The 16733-nt window shown below is 41.8% G+C and overlaps 1 protein-coding gene across 7 annotated transcripts in view; it reads left to right on the forward strand.

Moving 5' to 3' along the window:
* Positions 1-16733, forward strand: part of ARHGAP32 (Rho GTPase activating protein 32) — a 258382-nt gene that overhangs the window by 153664 nt on the left and 87985 nt on the right. For all 7 annotated transcript variants that reach the window (XM_075034899.1, XM_075034902.1, XM_075034900.1 and 4 more), the window contains one exon: positions 2924-3010. In XM_075034899.1, the coding sequence (XP_074891000.1) occupies positions 2924-3010 (87 nt within the window). The remainder of the gene's footprint in view (positions 1-2923; positions 3011-16733) is intronic.

The following is a 16733-nucleotide window of genomic DNA, read 5'->3' on the forward strand; positions in this document are numbered from 1 at the left end:
CAGTAGGTTAACCCTCAGGTAGGTATGCTCCTTCACATGAAAAGTTTGCTGTAACTTACTCATCCTACACACTTGGACCTCACGCCTACAGGTGATTCACTTGCTATTTCCTGAGAGTTCTTGTAGAGACTTGTCTTGACTTAAGTCCAGACTGGTGTAAATTACAGTACATCTAAGAGGAAAGGTCGTGCAGTTCAACCTTCGTCTTAACTTGGCCTGTACCTTTTTCTGCCCCGCGTTGTGTTGCGCAGAATCATGTTTAGGGAATGTGTTTAGGGAGCTGCTGCGTTTGTGTGTTGGTGGTTACGTTGACTGGCTGCTGGCTTTCCAGGTGAACGGAGCCTGCTGCCATGTGCTTTAGCACTGACATGCTTAAGGAAGGCAAGGCTTGAAATTTTGTTGCGGGCTGATAGAATAGGTGTACCTACCCTAAATAAGCATAGGGAAGATTAAAGGATGGAAACTGTTCTCCATGAGTAGGAAACCCGCGTTTAATTGAACTGGAGCTCCTTGTTACCTGACAGAGGTGGAAGATACCTCCAGCCATGTATTAGCTTTCCTTTACTGCATGCTTTGTTATTTTGCTTTTCTTTGACTGTTAGTTTTGAAACTTAGTAGCACTTTAAATGTGAAATTTGATAGCAAAGAAGGATGATAAAGTGTGTGCGTGGGGGGGATGTGCAATACAGAAATAAATAATGGTTGTATTTAATCACATTAATCGCAGCTGTTACACACATAGGAAAGTCACTCTTACACATCTTTAAAATTGCCTTTCTGGAATGCAGGGTTTTTTAGTGGAATTAAGCGCACTGTGTGAAAGATCCCTCACAACAGTTAGAAAGATTTATCTCTGGGACTGTATTACACACTAGCCTTATGAGGATGTGAGCGTGCATAAAAATCTTTAAAGTTCTGGCTGGAAAGCTTTACAGAAGAAAGCTCACTTTGAAGGGAGAATTTATAGGTGGAACGAGAGGCTGTCTGGAAGCTGAAAAAGAGAGTGTGCTGAGAAGGTGGTACAGGAGAAGATGCAACAGTGGCCGAGGGAGACATTTCATGGCTTTTCTAGAGAGGTGATTTATGATGGAGTAAAGATAGTATCCAAATGGAGGTGACGCTGAGCGGATTTCATCTTCAAGAACTTGCACAGTGTGTTCTACACTGTTAGGCAACAGTGAAGACCAAAAGCGCAAACTTGCTTTCTGATACAAATCCTTTGATGGAAAATTTGTATTTGCTCACCAACAAGGGCTGCCACAAAGCAGGAGGAAGTTTTATTTGCATAACCAGCATGATGGAGCAGTGAGTGTTTGCACGCATGCTCTCTTCTTCTAAATACATTTCATGTTGTAAAAATATAATAAATTATGGAAATCCAAAGACTTTTTTCGGTCCAAAAATCTTTTTCATTGTTTGCAATCCTTTATACAACCATCAGAAAAGAAATTAGTATTCAGGAAGTTAAGTCTGGTGAAGGAAGAGTGCTGAATTTGTGTGCTCTGCGACTTCTTTACAAAGAGGAGAGAGATACTGGCAAAATGCAAAGTTAAACTCGCTCTGGGTATGGGTAGTCATTTATATGTAAGTGAATTTTGCCTTACATCTCCCTCTTTCTCAGGAGGTACGTGCCTCTAATCACCTGGTTCTGATTTTCTCCTGCTTACATTCCTGAAAGTACAGAAATTTGTGATTTTTCTCCTCACTCTTATGTTTATTTCTGCATTCATTTGTTGTTGGGGTTTTTCGGTCTTAGCTACTTATGATTTTTTTACAGAATTACATTTTTATGTACACGTTTTCCAAGAGAGAAGAAGGTGTTGTTCCAAAAGACCTTTGTGTAAAAAGTCCCAGACTCTTCTTCATTGCTTTCTATTTTTAAGCTGACATAATTTCTGCTTAAGAAAGAAAGTGAAATAACTCTTCCGGCAAGTACAGCAGTGCTTTCACTATACGATTTCATGTCCATCATTTAAGGGGTAAAGATAGCGATGGCTGTGTGTGTGCAGAGAGGTTGAGATACCTCATCCTGTTCCGTGCACCTTTAAGGGAATCTTTCATGGTTTTCTCTTTCTGGGGCTCTGCACTGGATAAGGATCTCTCTGTCTTTTATAAAACAGCTTTTTGGGAGACATATCCTTTTTTTTATTTGCCTTGCAAACAGTCTTAATTTGCTTATGATCACTTACTAATTTCTGTTTTCAGAGAAGATCATTAAGTGTAAGCCATTTTAAGTATAGGATATCAAGACTAGTGGGAGTAGCAGGACTAGTAGTAGGCCTAGTCAAGGCGTTTGGTACATGTACAGGAATGACACAGTTAAATCTCTCCTCACTGCTCTGAAAAAACCCACATCCTGGTGTTGTATTTAATGTCTCTATATGTGATGAATGGTGCCATAAAGCTCTCTGTTGTGGTAAATTGCTTGACAACACTGAAATTAGGAGATATGTTTTATTCTATAATGTCTGCCTGAACATATAAAATAAAAAATGAATAAAATTGGGGGGGGGGGAGAGGGAATCACTGTTATCTGATACGTGAATATTTATAGAGATCTTTTCAGTGAACAATTAATTTTGCAGACTCCTAAGATAGAGGTTTAATCCCTGGCTTGAACAGTTTGCCTTCCTATGATTGTTTTATTTTTGAACCGTATTTTTATTTTTAAACTATCAGGTGAGATGCCAAAATCCAATGGCATTTGAGGGTCTGTGTAAGCCATGAATGCTGAATATTTTCTATCTGACAACTCCAGACAGACAAACACTTCCCCGATTCCCTGATACTCAGCATGTCTTGGAGCAAGTTGATGTGAATGTTGTGCTTCATGCATTATTACATGCCTGGCTTATCCCTGCTCACTGACCTGGTCTTTCTCTCTCCCTCTTTTCTCCACCCCCTCCCCGCTCCCTTGGTGTAGCTTTCGCTCCCGGAGGAACAGAATGAAGTAACAAGAAACGGCTGTGAATCCAAGGAACTGGTCTACCTGGTACAGATCTCTTGTCAGGTAAACGCCACGTTGTCTCCCCCCACCTCCTTTTGCAGACGGTATTGCATTATGTTTGGCAACACAGCCTCGTAATATTTTGATATAACACTTTTCTGCGGCGTATGTGGTTTTTTTCCACTTCTTCACTAGCTCAGTCCTCAAAAGGATGCTGTCTGTGGTACTGCGACCAGCTAATTTTAAGAAAAGAAAAGGAGGATCGAGGCGAGAAAAAGGAGCCCGTTAAGCAAATAATCCTCGCTACGGTTTGCGCAGAGCCGCACACTGATTAGCCTAGAGACACAAGCGTGCATGCTTAGACTCTGCATACGTACGCCTGTCAGTCGTGGGGGGAGCATATAGTGACACACAGGCGCACCATATATATAAACAGAGGAAGTATGTGAGGGAGAATGCCGGCCAGTGTTTTTGTTGATCAAGGCGTGCTGCTGGCAGCCAGGAGATGGGGATTCTTGATCTGTTCCCAGTTATGTCTCCAGACATCTGGTATGAAATTCTTTCACTGTCTCTGCTACTGTGGTATCAAAATGCTTTGGGCAGATAAATCTGCCACTTTGTACCACAGATTCCCTGTCTGCTAATACGGGGATAGTGACTTTGTAAAATATTACATAAGAGGTTATCGTATTTTAATATGTTGAAAGAAATTGTTGTTTGTGGGGACATATTGCATTGACAAATTCAGTTGAGAGTTAATGCCTGCATTTGGTCATTTTTCTGGTGTTAGCATAGCAGTTCTTTTCGTGATTCATCTTGGCACTTCTTGAGCGTCCATCTTATCGATTTATGCTGAACACAATTTGTTAATGGGAATCACTGTGGTGTCTGTCTCTCTTTTTAAAGCTCTTTATGTGATTCTGCTGACGTTTCTCAGGTGCTAAAAGAAAAGCGTATGGAACAGGCACACCTGTGTTGCCTGCATTTGAATTGTGTGGGGTGGGGAAGTATTTGCTATTGGACTGTACCAGCGTAGTGGCATTAGTACACACAGAGACCTGAATTTGCAGTGAATTTGCTCTTCTGCACTAACTCTGTGTGCACACTGGTGCAGGGTGTTCTGAGAGCGCTGAGGAGCAAAGCATCCTGCTCTGTTTTGAAGGTGGAGCTCGGCACAAGCTGAGCTACAGCAGTGTCGTTGGTGTGATAGAAACACTCAGAATAATTCCTCTCTGTTGTTAGCCCTAAACGGTGCAACTACACACGTGCACATGTGTGTATATACAGGTACTTATAAATAGCGCTCTTGGGAGAGGGAAGAGAGGCTGAAAGTGCCTGTGTTTGGGCATTTTGCTAGTAGTGTTCTAACCCAGCTGTAGCAAGGTTCATACACAATAATCACTTTTCAGAAAAGCATTCCAAGCTAACAAGCAGCACTGCAAAATTTAATGGGGGACACATGTCTGTGTCCCAGCCAAGAGCAGTACAGTGATCAAGAGTGAAATTTTTCAGGAGACATAGGGAAATTGGAATTTCTGTACATTTTGAGTCCTCAGGTTTGGGACTGCATTCGCAGTGCGTAATGCAGAGATGAACCTTATGTTCTTTTCTGACTATTTCAGGTGGGCCTATAGAAGTGCCAATATTTTATAGAACAGTTTTTCTCTAACCTGGAAGCATATCGCTTCTGATCTTTCCATCTGCTTTACTGACATCTCTAAAGGTTAACAGGATCCCTTCAGGTATAATTATGTCCTTAAACCCTGCAGAATACGTTTGTGCAGGGGCAAGCCTCAGGAGTAGCAAATAGCCGGCGCGTAGCATGCCAAGCATTGATGGTGCACTGATCGGAGTGAGCCCAGCTGTCCAGCAGTTTGTCTGACACTTCTGTGAGACTCTCAGGTGCTTTGCAGGGATGTTTCTGAGAGTACAGTGCAGAGGTTTGATTTGTGTGGGGACAAGGTGGTGAATTCTGCGCCTTGGCTAAGGAAGATGCTAGTCTGCAGTGAGACTTAACTGAGTTGCTGTCCAATAGATCCAGAGGCTGTGAACCGTGCCCAACTGCTGAGAAGTTCTGTTACCTTCTTTTTCAGCGTTACTGAACTAAAATGAAAACACTGGGAGTTGGCCTCATCGCTTTAAAGGATAGGCATAGAACCAATCACCTTTTCCTCTTTTTCTTCCTTTTTTTTTATTAAGTAATCCTTCTGGCTAGCTAGACTTTCTCCCTACCCCAAGTCTGTGATTCACCTCTCGCGTGTTAGCCTATGTCCCTGTCTCTCAGATACTTACAAAGCTGAGAAACTTGTGGCATCTGGATTCAATGAATGGAAAGGCATGGAAGGAGCTGCACAGCTGAGCATCATTTCTACCATGGAGATACTTCACCCCTGACATCTCATGGCCTCTCCTAATGTCCAGGGAAAGATTCCATTCTGTCACGCGTTGGATACCAGCGGTGTCTGGATGGATTTGGCTCCATGTTAGAATTGAATGGGAGGTGTGAAATAGCTCATGGAATGATAGTGCAGTGGGGAGAGATTTTGGCAGGACGCATCTGTATCTGGCCAAAAATATTGAAGGAGGGAGAAAGAAAGACTATAAAACAAATTTCACTTTGCTCGCCTTTTGGATATGCTGCTAGCATTGGTGTTTAGCCTACCGTAGCAGCCTGCAAAAATATCCTTGATTTCTCAGATGGACACAGAGAAAACGAATTCTTTTAATTAAGATTAAACCCATGTATATTTAAAAGCTTTAAGATATTTGCGATTTGTTGCAAAAACAGATAGCATGGGGAGGAGCAAGGGCATGTGGCCACCCTGGCAATTTTAGATTACAGACCTTAGAGAAATAAGCTAAAAAGCCTAGCTTTGGGGTTGGATGCATTATACTGCTGTGCCTTGCCCAGTTTGGACTGTGCAGACACAATCTGTGTGTTGTGTGGTCCATAAAAAGACATTTATTTTGTCTTTTCACTCTGTAGCAGACAACAAACCAAAGCTTTTGAACATTAGACTTTTAAAACATCCAGCTCAGTCTTAGCTGTGTTTGGCAGACTGCAGTTCGGCATTTACACTAAGGAAATTCTATCCCACTCTTTCCCATCTGTAAGTATAATTTTAGTGGTGTAAAGAGAATTATTCTTTGATGTGTATTTTGCAAAACCTTCCCAGATAAGGTTTGAAAAAAAGAGTTTTTTTGAGTTATATTTGTGACACATTTCTGCTGCAAGTCAGCTTGTGAAATACAAGCTTTGTTTGAGGTTCAGGGGTTTTTTTTTACATCTCTATTCAGCTTTTCTTCTACTGGGAGACCTCAAGAAATTAATCCAGTTTATTAGCTCTTAAGAAGAAGTGGGAATATTTAGAGAGCTGTTCCAAGTGTTTCTGAAAAGTGGAAAGATAGGATTCTTCTGATTTCTTTGAACAAATTTAAACATGAAAACTAGCAAACGACAAAGGTAGGGTTTTAAATTTTATTGGAAAGAGCTTGTGATAGGGGGGCTTGGTTTTGTTTTGGTTTTTAGAGCAATATAGGTGGATTTTCCTTTTTTCCAAGTAAGATTGCACTGTTTAACGTCCGTTCATTTCTAGAAGATTGCTTTCAGGACCTGTGCAGTTACTGCTGTTGAACGATTGCTATTATTAAAATAAATGTAAAAAAAATCCCTTTCTATGATAAAAGAAGGGGTGGATGGATGGAAGGAAAGAAGACTTTAAAACAGTCTACAAATGCTTGAAATCTGAGGAAGGAGTTGGGGGAAAAGGTGTAATGTTTTGAGTTTGCACTTTCCCAGAGTGCAGACAGGATGCCACATGCATTTTTGCTAGGGAGGAAAAAGTCTCTAAAGAATGCTAGAGACTGTTTTTTGTGTAGGAAATAGAGAAGCATAAAATCCTGGGAGGGGTGGTGTGAGGACTGTACCTGTGAACCTTCTGAAGTCTGCAGACAGTAATTGCAAGCCTTAAGAGTAACCGCGGTCCTTAAAAGACCACAGGGAATGTCTGAGACCTTTATGAGTTTATGCTGTACCTCTAGGCTGTGGAGGTCCATTGACAGTGTTTGCAATCCTTGCTAAGTTCCACGGGGATAAGCAAAGAATCTACAAGGTCTGCAGCACATTTAAAAGGGGTTACTATGTGTGTTGAGAAGAAATCAACAAAAGTAAGAGCCTGCAAAAAGGTTGGAATAGGCTAATCCGTCCAGCATGTTTTGTCAAGTTGTAAAGCAGGCTGAAAATCTGCCTTTTTAATGTTTTTGGATTTGTTTGTGTGACGTTACAGCAGCAACTACCTGCATACGTATTTAAACATTGTAACGTAAGAATGGACAATGTAAGCTTTTGTTCTGAAAAAGGAAAGAATAATAAAAAGCGTGCAGTACTCATTACAATGTGAGATTTGCACTATTTCAACGCTACAAACATCTGTTTTTTTGGTGAAATTTTGAATGGCAAGGAGAAAGCAAGAGACCGGTTGTGAAAACGTTCTAGTTCTAGGGGAGACCTTAAACTCTAGCCATCTCTTGTGGCTTTTATTGTTCATTTTCATTATCAAAGGTAGATTGTTGAAACAGACGTGACAGGCAGTAGAAACCAGAAGTGACAGACCATGCAAGCATGAGTGATTTTAAAAAAAAAATCTTAGGACTAGATCTCATGATAGTCCTTTAAACGCAGACTGGGTGTTGTGATCTCAGAACAGAGTCACACTACCTTCTCTGTTTCCTGCTTTTCACGGGATAACGCCAACGTCCTTCCTGCGAAGGAAGCCTCTTTCTGCTGCAACGCTAGGTAGATTTCTAAGGCTATTCTCAAAGCAGGAAGCTCTCGTGGTCCAACCATGGGGTTTCTCCATTTTTCTGCTTGCATTTGCAGACCCCACACTGGCAGTAGGTTGAGCCACGCGGCTTTGTTGTACAGAATGCACAGTACTTTGCCCTGTTCCTGTTTTTTGTTCAAAGCAGCCATTGCTGTCTGTGCTGTGTTCATTTTGATTGATAGAATAAGGTCTCTGATGTCCTCCATGAAGGCATTTACGCAAATATATGCCACTTGTATCTCCCAGCTCTCCCTTGCAGGAGACTTAAGCTCGGTATCTTCTGTTTGAAGAACAGCATTTGCAAAACTCTGAAGGCAAGCCTGTCCAGCGTTCCATGGCTGGAAGCGTGGTTGCAATAATAAGTGCTTCAAGGGCAGCAGTGAGAATGCCAGGAAAAAATGGGATCCAAGTAGGAAGAACAGACAGGACTCCCCATCCTGGGTGGTTTGCGGGGAGAGGAGAGTGGAATATATTTTCACAAAAGCAAATGTCTTACTCGGACTACTAACGTCTAAAGTATGGTTTGCTGGTTCTGTCTGCCTGTCCTAGTCCGTACTAAAAACCACAAATTGCTTGCAGTAGGATTTTGAGTCAAACATCTGAAAACCTTTTATATGATTGTTTTTTGCCTTAAAGACTTGTTCTTTAATATATTAATAGTTTCGTCTTGTGTGATTGAAGCTCAAACACCTGGAGAACAGTTACGGAGTAAGCTCTACTAACATTCCGCTGGTGAAAAGCTACAGTTCTTTAAACAGATGACTCCAAGGGACAAGTTCTCACACACAAATACATACTTGTGTGTGTTTTATATACATACTAAAAAAAAAAGGAAAAAAATGAGAGGAAAAGCTGGTCTCATCTTTGATAATGAGATATACCTATGTGGACCATCAAAGCTGGATCCTACCCAATGCAAAATTTGTTTTTAGAATATGTGTTAACCTGCTTCTCCTTTCTTAATATAGAATTTTCTGCCTTTGTTGTTTGAAGAAGATTTTGCTAAACAAAAGCAGTTCCTGTGTCCTTTTATTGAATAGTGAATTCAGGTAAAGTTTCACGTTATGCCTATTGCAGTGTGGCTGCAGTCTCCTGCCCCTACCCATGCATTCTCACCCCCCTCTTCCACTTGAGGTCTAGGGTCCGTGTAGCTGCTGGATGAGTCCTACCAAGGATGAAAACCTACCTTGGATGAAATCCACCCCACGGGTGGTGGAATACCTTGGTGGTGGTGCAGCTAAACTGAAGCAGGTGTAAAATGAACATGCACTGAACTGCAAGGGTACGCTCTGATTTCATAGCACACTAGCTGCTTTGTACAAACTGCACATAGGGACCCTCGGTATGTCCTAAAGCTTTGTCTGCTCAGAAGGGCTCAGGAAAGTGACTCTGCTTTAGAATGCGTTAAAATGCTGGTCGCCGTCATGGCCTTTCCCCCCCCAGCTTGGTTTCTGTACTTCTTTCCTGACACTGGGTACCGCTTGCCTGAAGATGACTGCAACAAAGTGCCTAGAGAAATGTAACTTCCACCGACAAGTTTGCCCATGAGAGTTAGGTACCTCACATGCTTGTTTGAAAATCCCTCTTGTGATACTGGGCATTTATTTGTAAGTCCCCCAAAACCTTTTTAAAACCTGACCATAGGCCTTTATGGGTTGAATATTTTTAGCCTATCCTTCCAGATGCTCACAGATGTTGAAACCTCTGTCCTAAGCACTTCTCGGTTGAGGAGGGCTGTTTCACGTTAGTCAAAAGAAAGCAACTAAAATCCTTGTTTCTACAATGCTAATCCATCACTTGGTGTTCTGTGCTCGAATGGTTGATCTTAGGTCATATACTACATGCCTTCTGCTCTCAGCAGTGATAAATAAAAATGAAGTGACAATAGTAATGTGGATTAATAAAGAATGTATGAAGCTGGCAAGCAGCCTGAAAAGTGCTGTTGGGGTGCGTTCAAAGCTCAGGCGATGCCAAAGTGCTGCCAAGGTGTAGTATCTTTGAAAAAGCTGGGTCTGTTCCAGGCTCTTTGGAAGTAAACTAGCATCTGTAGGGGAGAGAGAGAAGGTATTGATTTGCATTCAAAGCCTTTAAGAACTGCATAATTAACATCTATTACCCTGTAGCTGTTATGATAATACTAAAGGATAAATTCATTAATTAATTGGGATAATATTCATTACAGACAAGGGTATGACTGGTTTTTGGAGTTTTGCTGCAGAACACTGGTTTGGGTAGGGCAACACTCCCATCAAACAGGATTAACACTGTGGTGTGCTGTGTCCTTTTCCTATTTGAAAAGCGTATTGCACCATGCCCTCTTGTTCATCATGGGATTTGTATGTAGCTCTGTGATCGTTAATTCACACGAGCGGTTTAGACAGTAGAAGTAGCAGTTTTGAGGTAAAAAGGACTTTTGTCTCGTTGTCTTTGCTGCCTTTTGTTCCGAAGCGTACAGTCGGGCAGTCGGCGGGATGTCTGCGCTGGGATCGAGGAGATGCGCCAGCAGGACGACTTCCAAGGGCCGTGCCATTTGCTTACTTTGGCCATTTGCAGCATACGGGTGCTCTTTGGGACTGTGGGATGGAAATGCAGAAGTTAGCTGTTGTCTTCGGTGCTGCGCAGGAGGCTGTAAAGAGTCCAGGAGCAGCATTGCGCTGACCTGCGGTGGCATCCGTGTGTCATCGGGGCTCTGGGGTTTCATTGCCCTGCTGATGGGACTTGTCCTTTGTTCCCAGCCACAGAGCGGCTTCAGTACTCTTGTGTGTAAATCTATCCCCTGGTAACAAGAGATGAAAACCAGCTGTAGTTCTTAAACTTTGGTATTTAGTTTCTCCATTCATGGCTCGCTCTGGGTTTTTTCTCTGTTTAAATATGTATCATGAAGGGAAACGACGTCAGCATAGTTCGTTCTTGTTCCTGACTCTGGATGCTTGAGATGCAATAACAGGGTTCTAGCTGTGCATGGATTTTGAATTGAATGATTGATTTATTGAGTGACACTGCAGAGAGAAATACTGTCATGGAACTCTCGTGTGCTGAAGCACATTCCTTCAGCAGGTGCAAACTGAGGTGCATTTCAAGATGTCCCTTCAGTATACCAAAGATGGAGGCTCACTGTGCTCTGTATTAATGGCTTCAACTATAAAATCTAGCACAGAAATGGTCTAGTGAATTTATTTGAGGGTGGTTTTTACTGGGGAAAGAGGGTATCTGAAAGTGATCGCCACAAGATAGCAGCCTTACCAGTTCATCGGACTTGCACTGGGCTGAGCTGCTGTGCAGTTATTTGGGGGGGGGGAACAGGGAGTGATCTATGGCAACTGCTGCTTTCGTGTGCTCTTCAGATGGTTTTCTGTGATGGAAGCCTACCAGCTGAAGTGAATGGTCAGTGTAGCCAGGATCTAGGAAGGGATAATGAGCAAGAGGGAAAATTATTTCTCAGAACAAAATGCAGTATCACATGAAAGTTTTTTTTTTAAGCAACAGAAGTTTTTACAATTATATGGTAGTTTGTTAATGTGTCCTTTGGGCATTTTGCCTTCAGAAAGCACGCTCTGAATTAGAGACATCAATCTTCTTGTATCCAAATTGTATTCTACTTAGCTCTGAAGCAAAAGTGAAAATCACTGTTGAAATCCAAGAGGACAGGATAACGATTATGGTTTCTTTCTGTAAGTGATGCATTTTGGCAGGGCTTCTGATTGTCATGTGGTGCTTTGTAGACAAGGCTGCGCCCGGCCGCAAATTGAAGAGGACAGTTGGCTTTATTCTGAAGAGACGTTGAATCCTACCCCGTAACCAAGCAAGTGTAAATGCATTGCAGAGGAGCCGTTTGTCTACAGTTTTACTTGTTTTACAACTTCTCCAAGAGCTGGGCTTGGTTCAAATCCAAAATAAGAGGGGGATTGTGGTGGATGTTCCTGTTTTTCTTAGCTGCCTTGATGTTTATTCCTTATAGAGAAGTTTAACGTGCACGCCTTTTTAATAGCAATATTACAGTGCCTGTTTACTTGGGAAAGTTGACAGCCCTTTGGCACAGATAATCCAAAGCAGTTTCATCCAGTATCATCCTCTGCAGGCTGTAAAGTTACTTTGATCAACAAGTAATGTCAGATGTTAGGTGGCTCAGCAAGCATGAGGAGAAAGACAAGGTTCTCGGTCACGATGTCTCAAACCTGAACGACTTGCATGCAGATAAAGTTCATAGGCCTTGGAAGAGCATCTACACTTCCAAACAACAGATTCATTGGACATAAAATGTCCAACGCAGGTTAGTAAAGAATATTTTAAAAAAAGATACTCTCAAGGTACAGAAACCACATCAAAATAAATAGCATGTGTGTAAAGATGCTTTGGTGGTAAATCAAAGTTGCATCATTTTCATTGTTTGCAGCAAATATTTATGGTCACTGAGCAAAGTGGCCAAATACGCAATCCGGAAAGTTTTCAAAAGTTATACCCCATGTCAGTGCACCTAGTTTGGTTAAACTCTGACTTTGTAAAGAAAATTGGTAATTGAGTTGTTTCGGTAATAAGAAATGCTGAAGTGTTAAATGCCAGTGTCTTCCTCAATAACTAGAGGTTCTTTGCCCAACTGGATTTATAACTGACTGGATGTTAAATTAAAAATCAGTTTTGTTTTAGAGCAATCGGTGGCAGAATTCTCAGGGGGAACGTGGATTGAGCTTGCTCATTAAATCGTTATATTCATTAGGGCTTTCCTAGAATTACAGAGCAGATTTGTGCCTCGAGTTTGCTAAAAACCATCAAGCAGGTGTTTCTTGTCACTATGTGTTGTGTAACCCGTGATAAACTGACCTAGTTCAGCAAACGCTGAGGTCCCAACTCGTTGAGCAAAATTTACACTTGAAGTGTGAAACAACTCAGAATCAGTTCATCGTAGACCTGCTGTGAATTCCGGAGTTCTCCACTTCCTTGGCAGGGGCTGGTAGCCTCCAAACTTGAAAAGCTGCAAACGTGCAGACAGGCTGTGGGACGTAGACATTAAGCGTAATTGCAAACCGATATTGTTAGAGACTGTAGAGCAAGTTTGCAGTCAAGGGCTCAGGCTTTGTCAGATAAGAAGGAACCGACTTTCTGGTTTTCTAATGATGCTTTTTTTAACTGATCTGTGATTTTAAAATACTGTATTTACTTCAAGCTTTGTGGTTTACCTTTTTAAAAGACCCCATTAAGGATATTAGATATTAAAGATGGCCTGTCTTCAATGTTTCATCTCCTGGGTCTTGGCACCGCTTTTCAATGTTTCTTTTTAAAACCGATGTGTGCAGCTGCCAAAAAAGCATCTATTTCTCCATTGTGGCTACAGCTCCAGCTCTGTTAACAAAACTTCTCCAAATCTGCTTCTGTTTCTTGTGCTTTCTAAATAACATTTCACCCTTCTAACCTCTTTCCTTGAGTTTTGGTCAGCTACTTCTTTAACATACCTGCACGTATACCTTTTTCCTTGAAATGTTCATGTGTTTTACCTCTGTAACTCTACCCAAAGGAGCAGGAGTGGGCAGAGAGGTTCCCTCTGGCATCCTTTGATAGATCTGGGAGGGATACAAGGGGAATGGACTGCAGGAGCGGCCAAGCTCACACGTGTCTTCAGGAAAGAGCATCTCCAACTGCTGCTCTTGGAGGCAGAGTACGGGGGTAGGTGAGCCACCAGCCTGGCCCAGCAGGGCATTTCTTACGATCTTTAGTGGTGTTTTCCAAATACCGTTAACATCTTTTGCTTCATCCTGGGGTGTCGAGATAAAGGGGTCTGTAATGGAAGCATCGTCAGATACGGCATGTTTTTAATTATTTCCACGCTTCTAAGTTTCGGTTATTTTGTAAATGATGTGATAGATGTGTCTCCTGTTGTGTAGCAACCATAACTGGGGTTTTGAGTTTTTTTTTTTCGAACACAGTTTCTTAGGTTTGGACCTACAAAATCTTTTCTTCCTGGCAATTAGTTTTAACAAACTAAAGCTTATGTGCTTTGGTCACTTAACAACAAACCCTAACATTTAAGAAGTCAGCTGTTTGCTTCAGTGATGTGCCCAAGAAATGAGACTTAAGAAAATTGAGATCTATATCTGTCTAAGCTACTGTTGCTGCAGCTAACCGCAGGCAAGTCATTTTGAAAGTTTGTTTTGTTTTGTTTTACTAACCTCAGGCAAGTAATTTTCAAAGAGGTTTTTTGTTTGGTTTGTTTTAAAGGATAGTGGTGCTTGCTTACTTTGATGAAACATCGTTTCTTCTCTGTGGTTAAGTGCTGAGTAGATTATAGCACATTTGGGGCACAGGGTAAAGAGGGTATTGTATTTAAATATGTGCAATGTCCACATAATCATTTATAAATATGTATGCATTCTCTCATTGCCCCACTACCTGTAAGACGGTAGTATTTTAGTTCCCGTTACTTAGCAGTTGTTAGTGGCTTTGAAGTATTTCTTTTGTGGCTGTAAGCTCATGTTGCGTTATTACTTTAATTTTCTGAAGTGTAGAAAAGCAGTCCCCCATGCTGTGGCCGCCCTCCCTTTCACCCCTGTGTCTCTCTGTGACCTGCTGCTCTTATGGTATAATTTTACTAAAGAGTTGATTGATATTGAATTGTTTAAATTATAAGATGTCAGGGGAGCAGGGGATTTCATTCACATGTTGAGAGTTGTAAATCCTGTTTCAAGTTCATTAGGTGTCTGTCAGCCTGCCATTCAGAAGTAGGCTTTCTCGTGGGAGGAAAAACCTTGTTGTTGGAAAAATCGTTGTTACGATTTCAAATGCTGTACACACGGTGTGTTTGCGTTAGGTCTTCTTAGCATGCCCTTATCTCTCTGTATCTGTACAAAACCAATTGCCACCAAAGCCTGAGCCAAATATTTGCCTGCTGTCTGAATGCCTCTGGCAAAGCTGCTCTTCTGAGTGACAGAGAAACCACTGGAAGGTCATGGCTTATTTCAGCTTAGCACCCAGAAAGCCGCATATACCTGATCGTGGGGAGTTTTCCAAAATCGGACAGATCAAGCAGGGATAATACTGCTGTCATTCAGACCAGGTCTTGGGCAGCCTCGTGTCCCCATGTGTGTGTTTAGTGTTCCTATCTGTAATTGGAATCAGGGAGCACAAGGAAGTATAATTTTTAGGGGCGAAAAGCTGCAGTCGTTTCCATTAAAATCTCTTTTTTCCTGCTGATTGCAATTAATTGATAATAAACTGATAATTAATGCTGAAAGAGATTAATTTATTCTGTGGAATAAGGCTATTAAGGATTCACCACACAAAGAGACTACACTTTCTCCTCTGCCTTCTCCCTCGCGGTCTGTTTGTACGTTATGTTCCCTTCATCTTGTGGTAGTCGGTCTCTCGTGTCCGTTTCCTGTGATTCCAGGTGGAGTGCTGAAGTTTTAGCGTTTCCATCGTTTTCACCTTATTTAAAGGTCCCTCCTGCAGATATTTTGTTTCCTTCTCATCAGAAGTATGTGCCTGGCAGCAGAATGGGTATCCCGCTGGAAGCTGTTGATGCTATCTTCTAAGCTGGGTCAACCCCCGAAGCGAGCAGACGTCTTCTTGACGTGGCTGTCCCTCCCTGTAGCTGTTGCTGTGCTGAGCGCTCATCACTGCCCAGCTGAAAGGGTCGTGGGAGCAAGTGCTAATGTTTGCTAAGTAAAATTTATACATCAGTGAGCTTAAGCTAATGCAAATGTCTTCCAGCTTAAGGAAAAGCCGTGATACGGGTGTTCCCCACCCTGTGGTGGGAAGGAATAAACTCCTGTTGATGGGTAGTACCAGGAGCAATGAAAGCGAGCACCCATCCGTGACTTCAAGGTGAGACCTGGAAGCGTGCTAGCCAAAAAGCCTTCCACTGCTGAGTGTACGCTTTCGTTCAGAAATAAAGTAGCTTTATGTTGCCTTAGTGCAAACTCCCTTTAAGTTTTAAAGATTTATAATTTCCCTAAAGTTATAATAATACACCAGAAGTCATGAAATCATCCAGGACGTTTTGGTAAACAAACTTAAGCTTAGATAAAGCCATCTATGGCACCAGCTAAAAACACTTCCTGGGTAAGCTCTAAGTGATGGATTTTATCAGTCTTGTTTTCTGTTTTGACTAAATTTCTAAGCCATTTTCCAGTGTGACTTGAAATAAAAAAAGGGCTGAAGGGTCATGCTGGAATAACATACAGAACCCAAGACCCAGACAGCTCTAAAAGTCACCCACATGGCAGAGTTAAACTCTGCTGGTGGATGCTGGCATTTTTCCAGCTATTTAATACGTGGTGTTTTCTTACTGTAGGGTCAAACCGAAGTGACTTTTGCCATATACTTTCATCTCATTTTCTGGTCTCGATCTCCATGTTGGATTGGTAAGGTTCATGAGAGCATCCATGTGATTTCTCTCAGGAAATAAGCATTTGAACCAGAAAAGAAAGGTCTTTCCCTGTCTTAAAATAAATAAATCTTAGGTGCTACAGAGAAAACATACTCGGACCGTGGGACAGGAAAGTCGTGCGTGCTGGAACTCGGTAGCACCCTGTCTGGCTTGAAGAGGCATTGATGGACAAAAAGGAGTCCTCTCTGCACAGATGGAGACAGATTCAGCTGGAAACATAGTCTTTTACTTTTTCTTACATAGTGGGGAGAGGAGATCTGTAAAACTTTATTATAAAATTTCAGCATATCAGTTTTGTAAAGGGACCGTATCACAAATACTGACAACAGACCAACTTCTTTCGTGTTAGCTGGATGCCTCTGAGTAAGCCATTGATTGTTCAGTACACAACAGGGGAAAAATTGCTTCTTGCCAGGTCCCAAGTGAAAACAGTTAAGTCCACATAAAAATATTCCTGTATGGAACTGGCCTGGAGCTTATGGGAGCTCCTCTTAGAAATGAGTAACGTTTTTGTACTGGTCAGTTGAAGGGATTACGAGATGGTGGAGCAAAGGTGGGTTTTTTTACCTGTGGGAATGAAAAT

This window comes from Buteo buteo, chromosome 9 (genome assembly GCF_964188355.1).
Source record: "Buteo buteo chromosome 9, bButBut1.hap1.1, whole genome shotgun sequence".
In the NCBI taxonomy this organism is placed as follows: domain Eukaryota; kingdom Metazoa; phylum Chordata; class Aves; order Accipitriformes; family Accipitridae; genus Buteo; species Buteo buteo.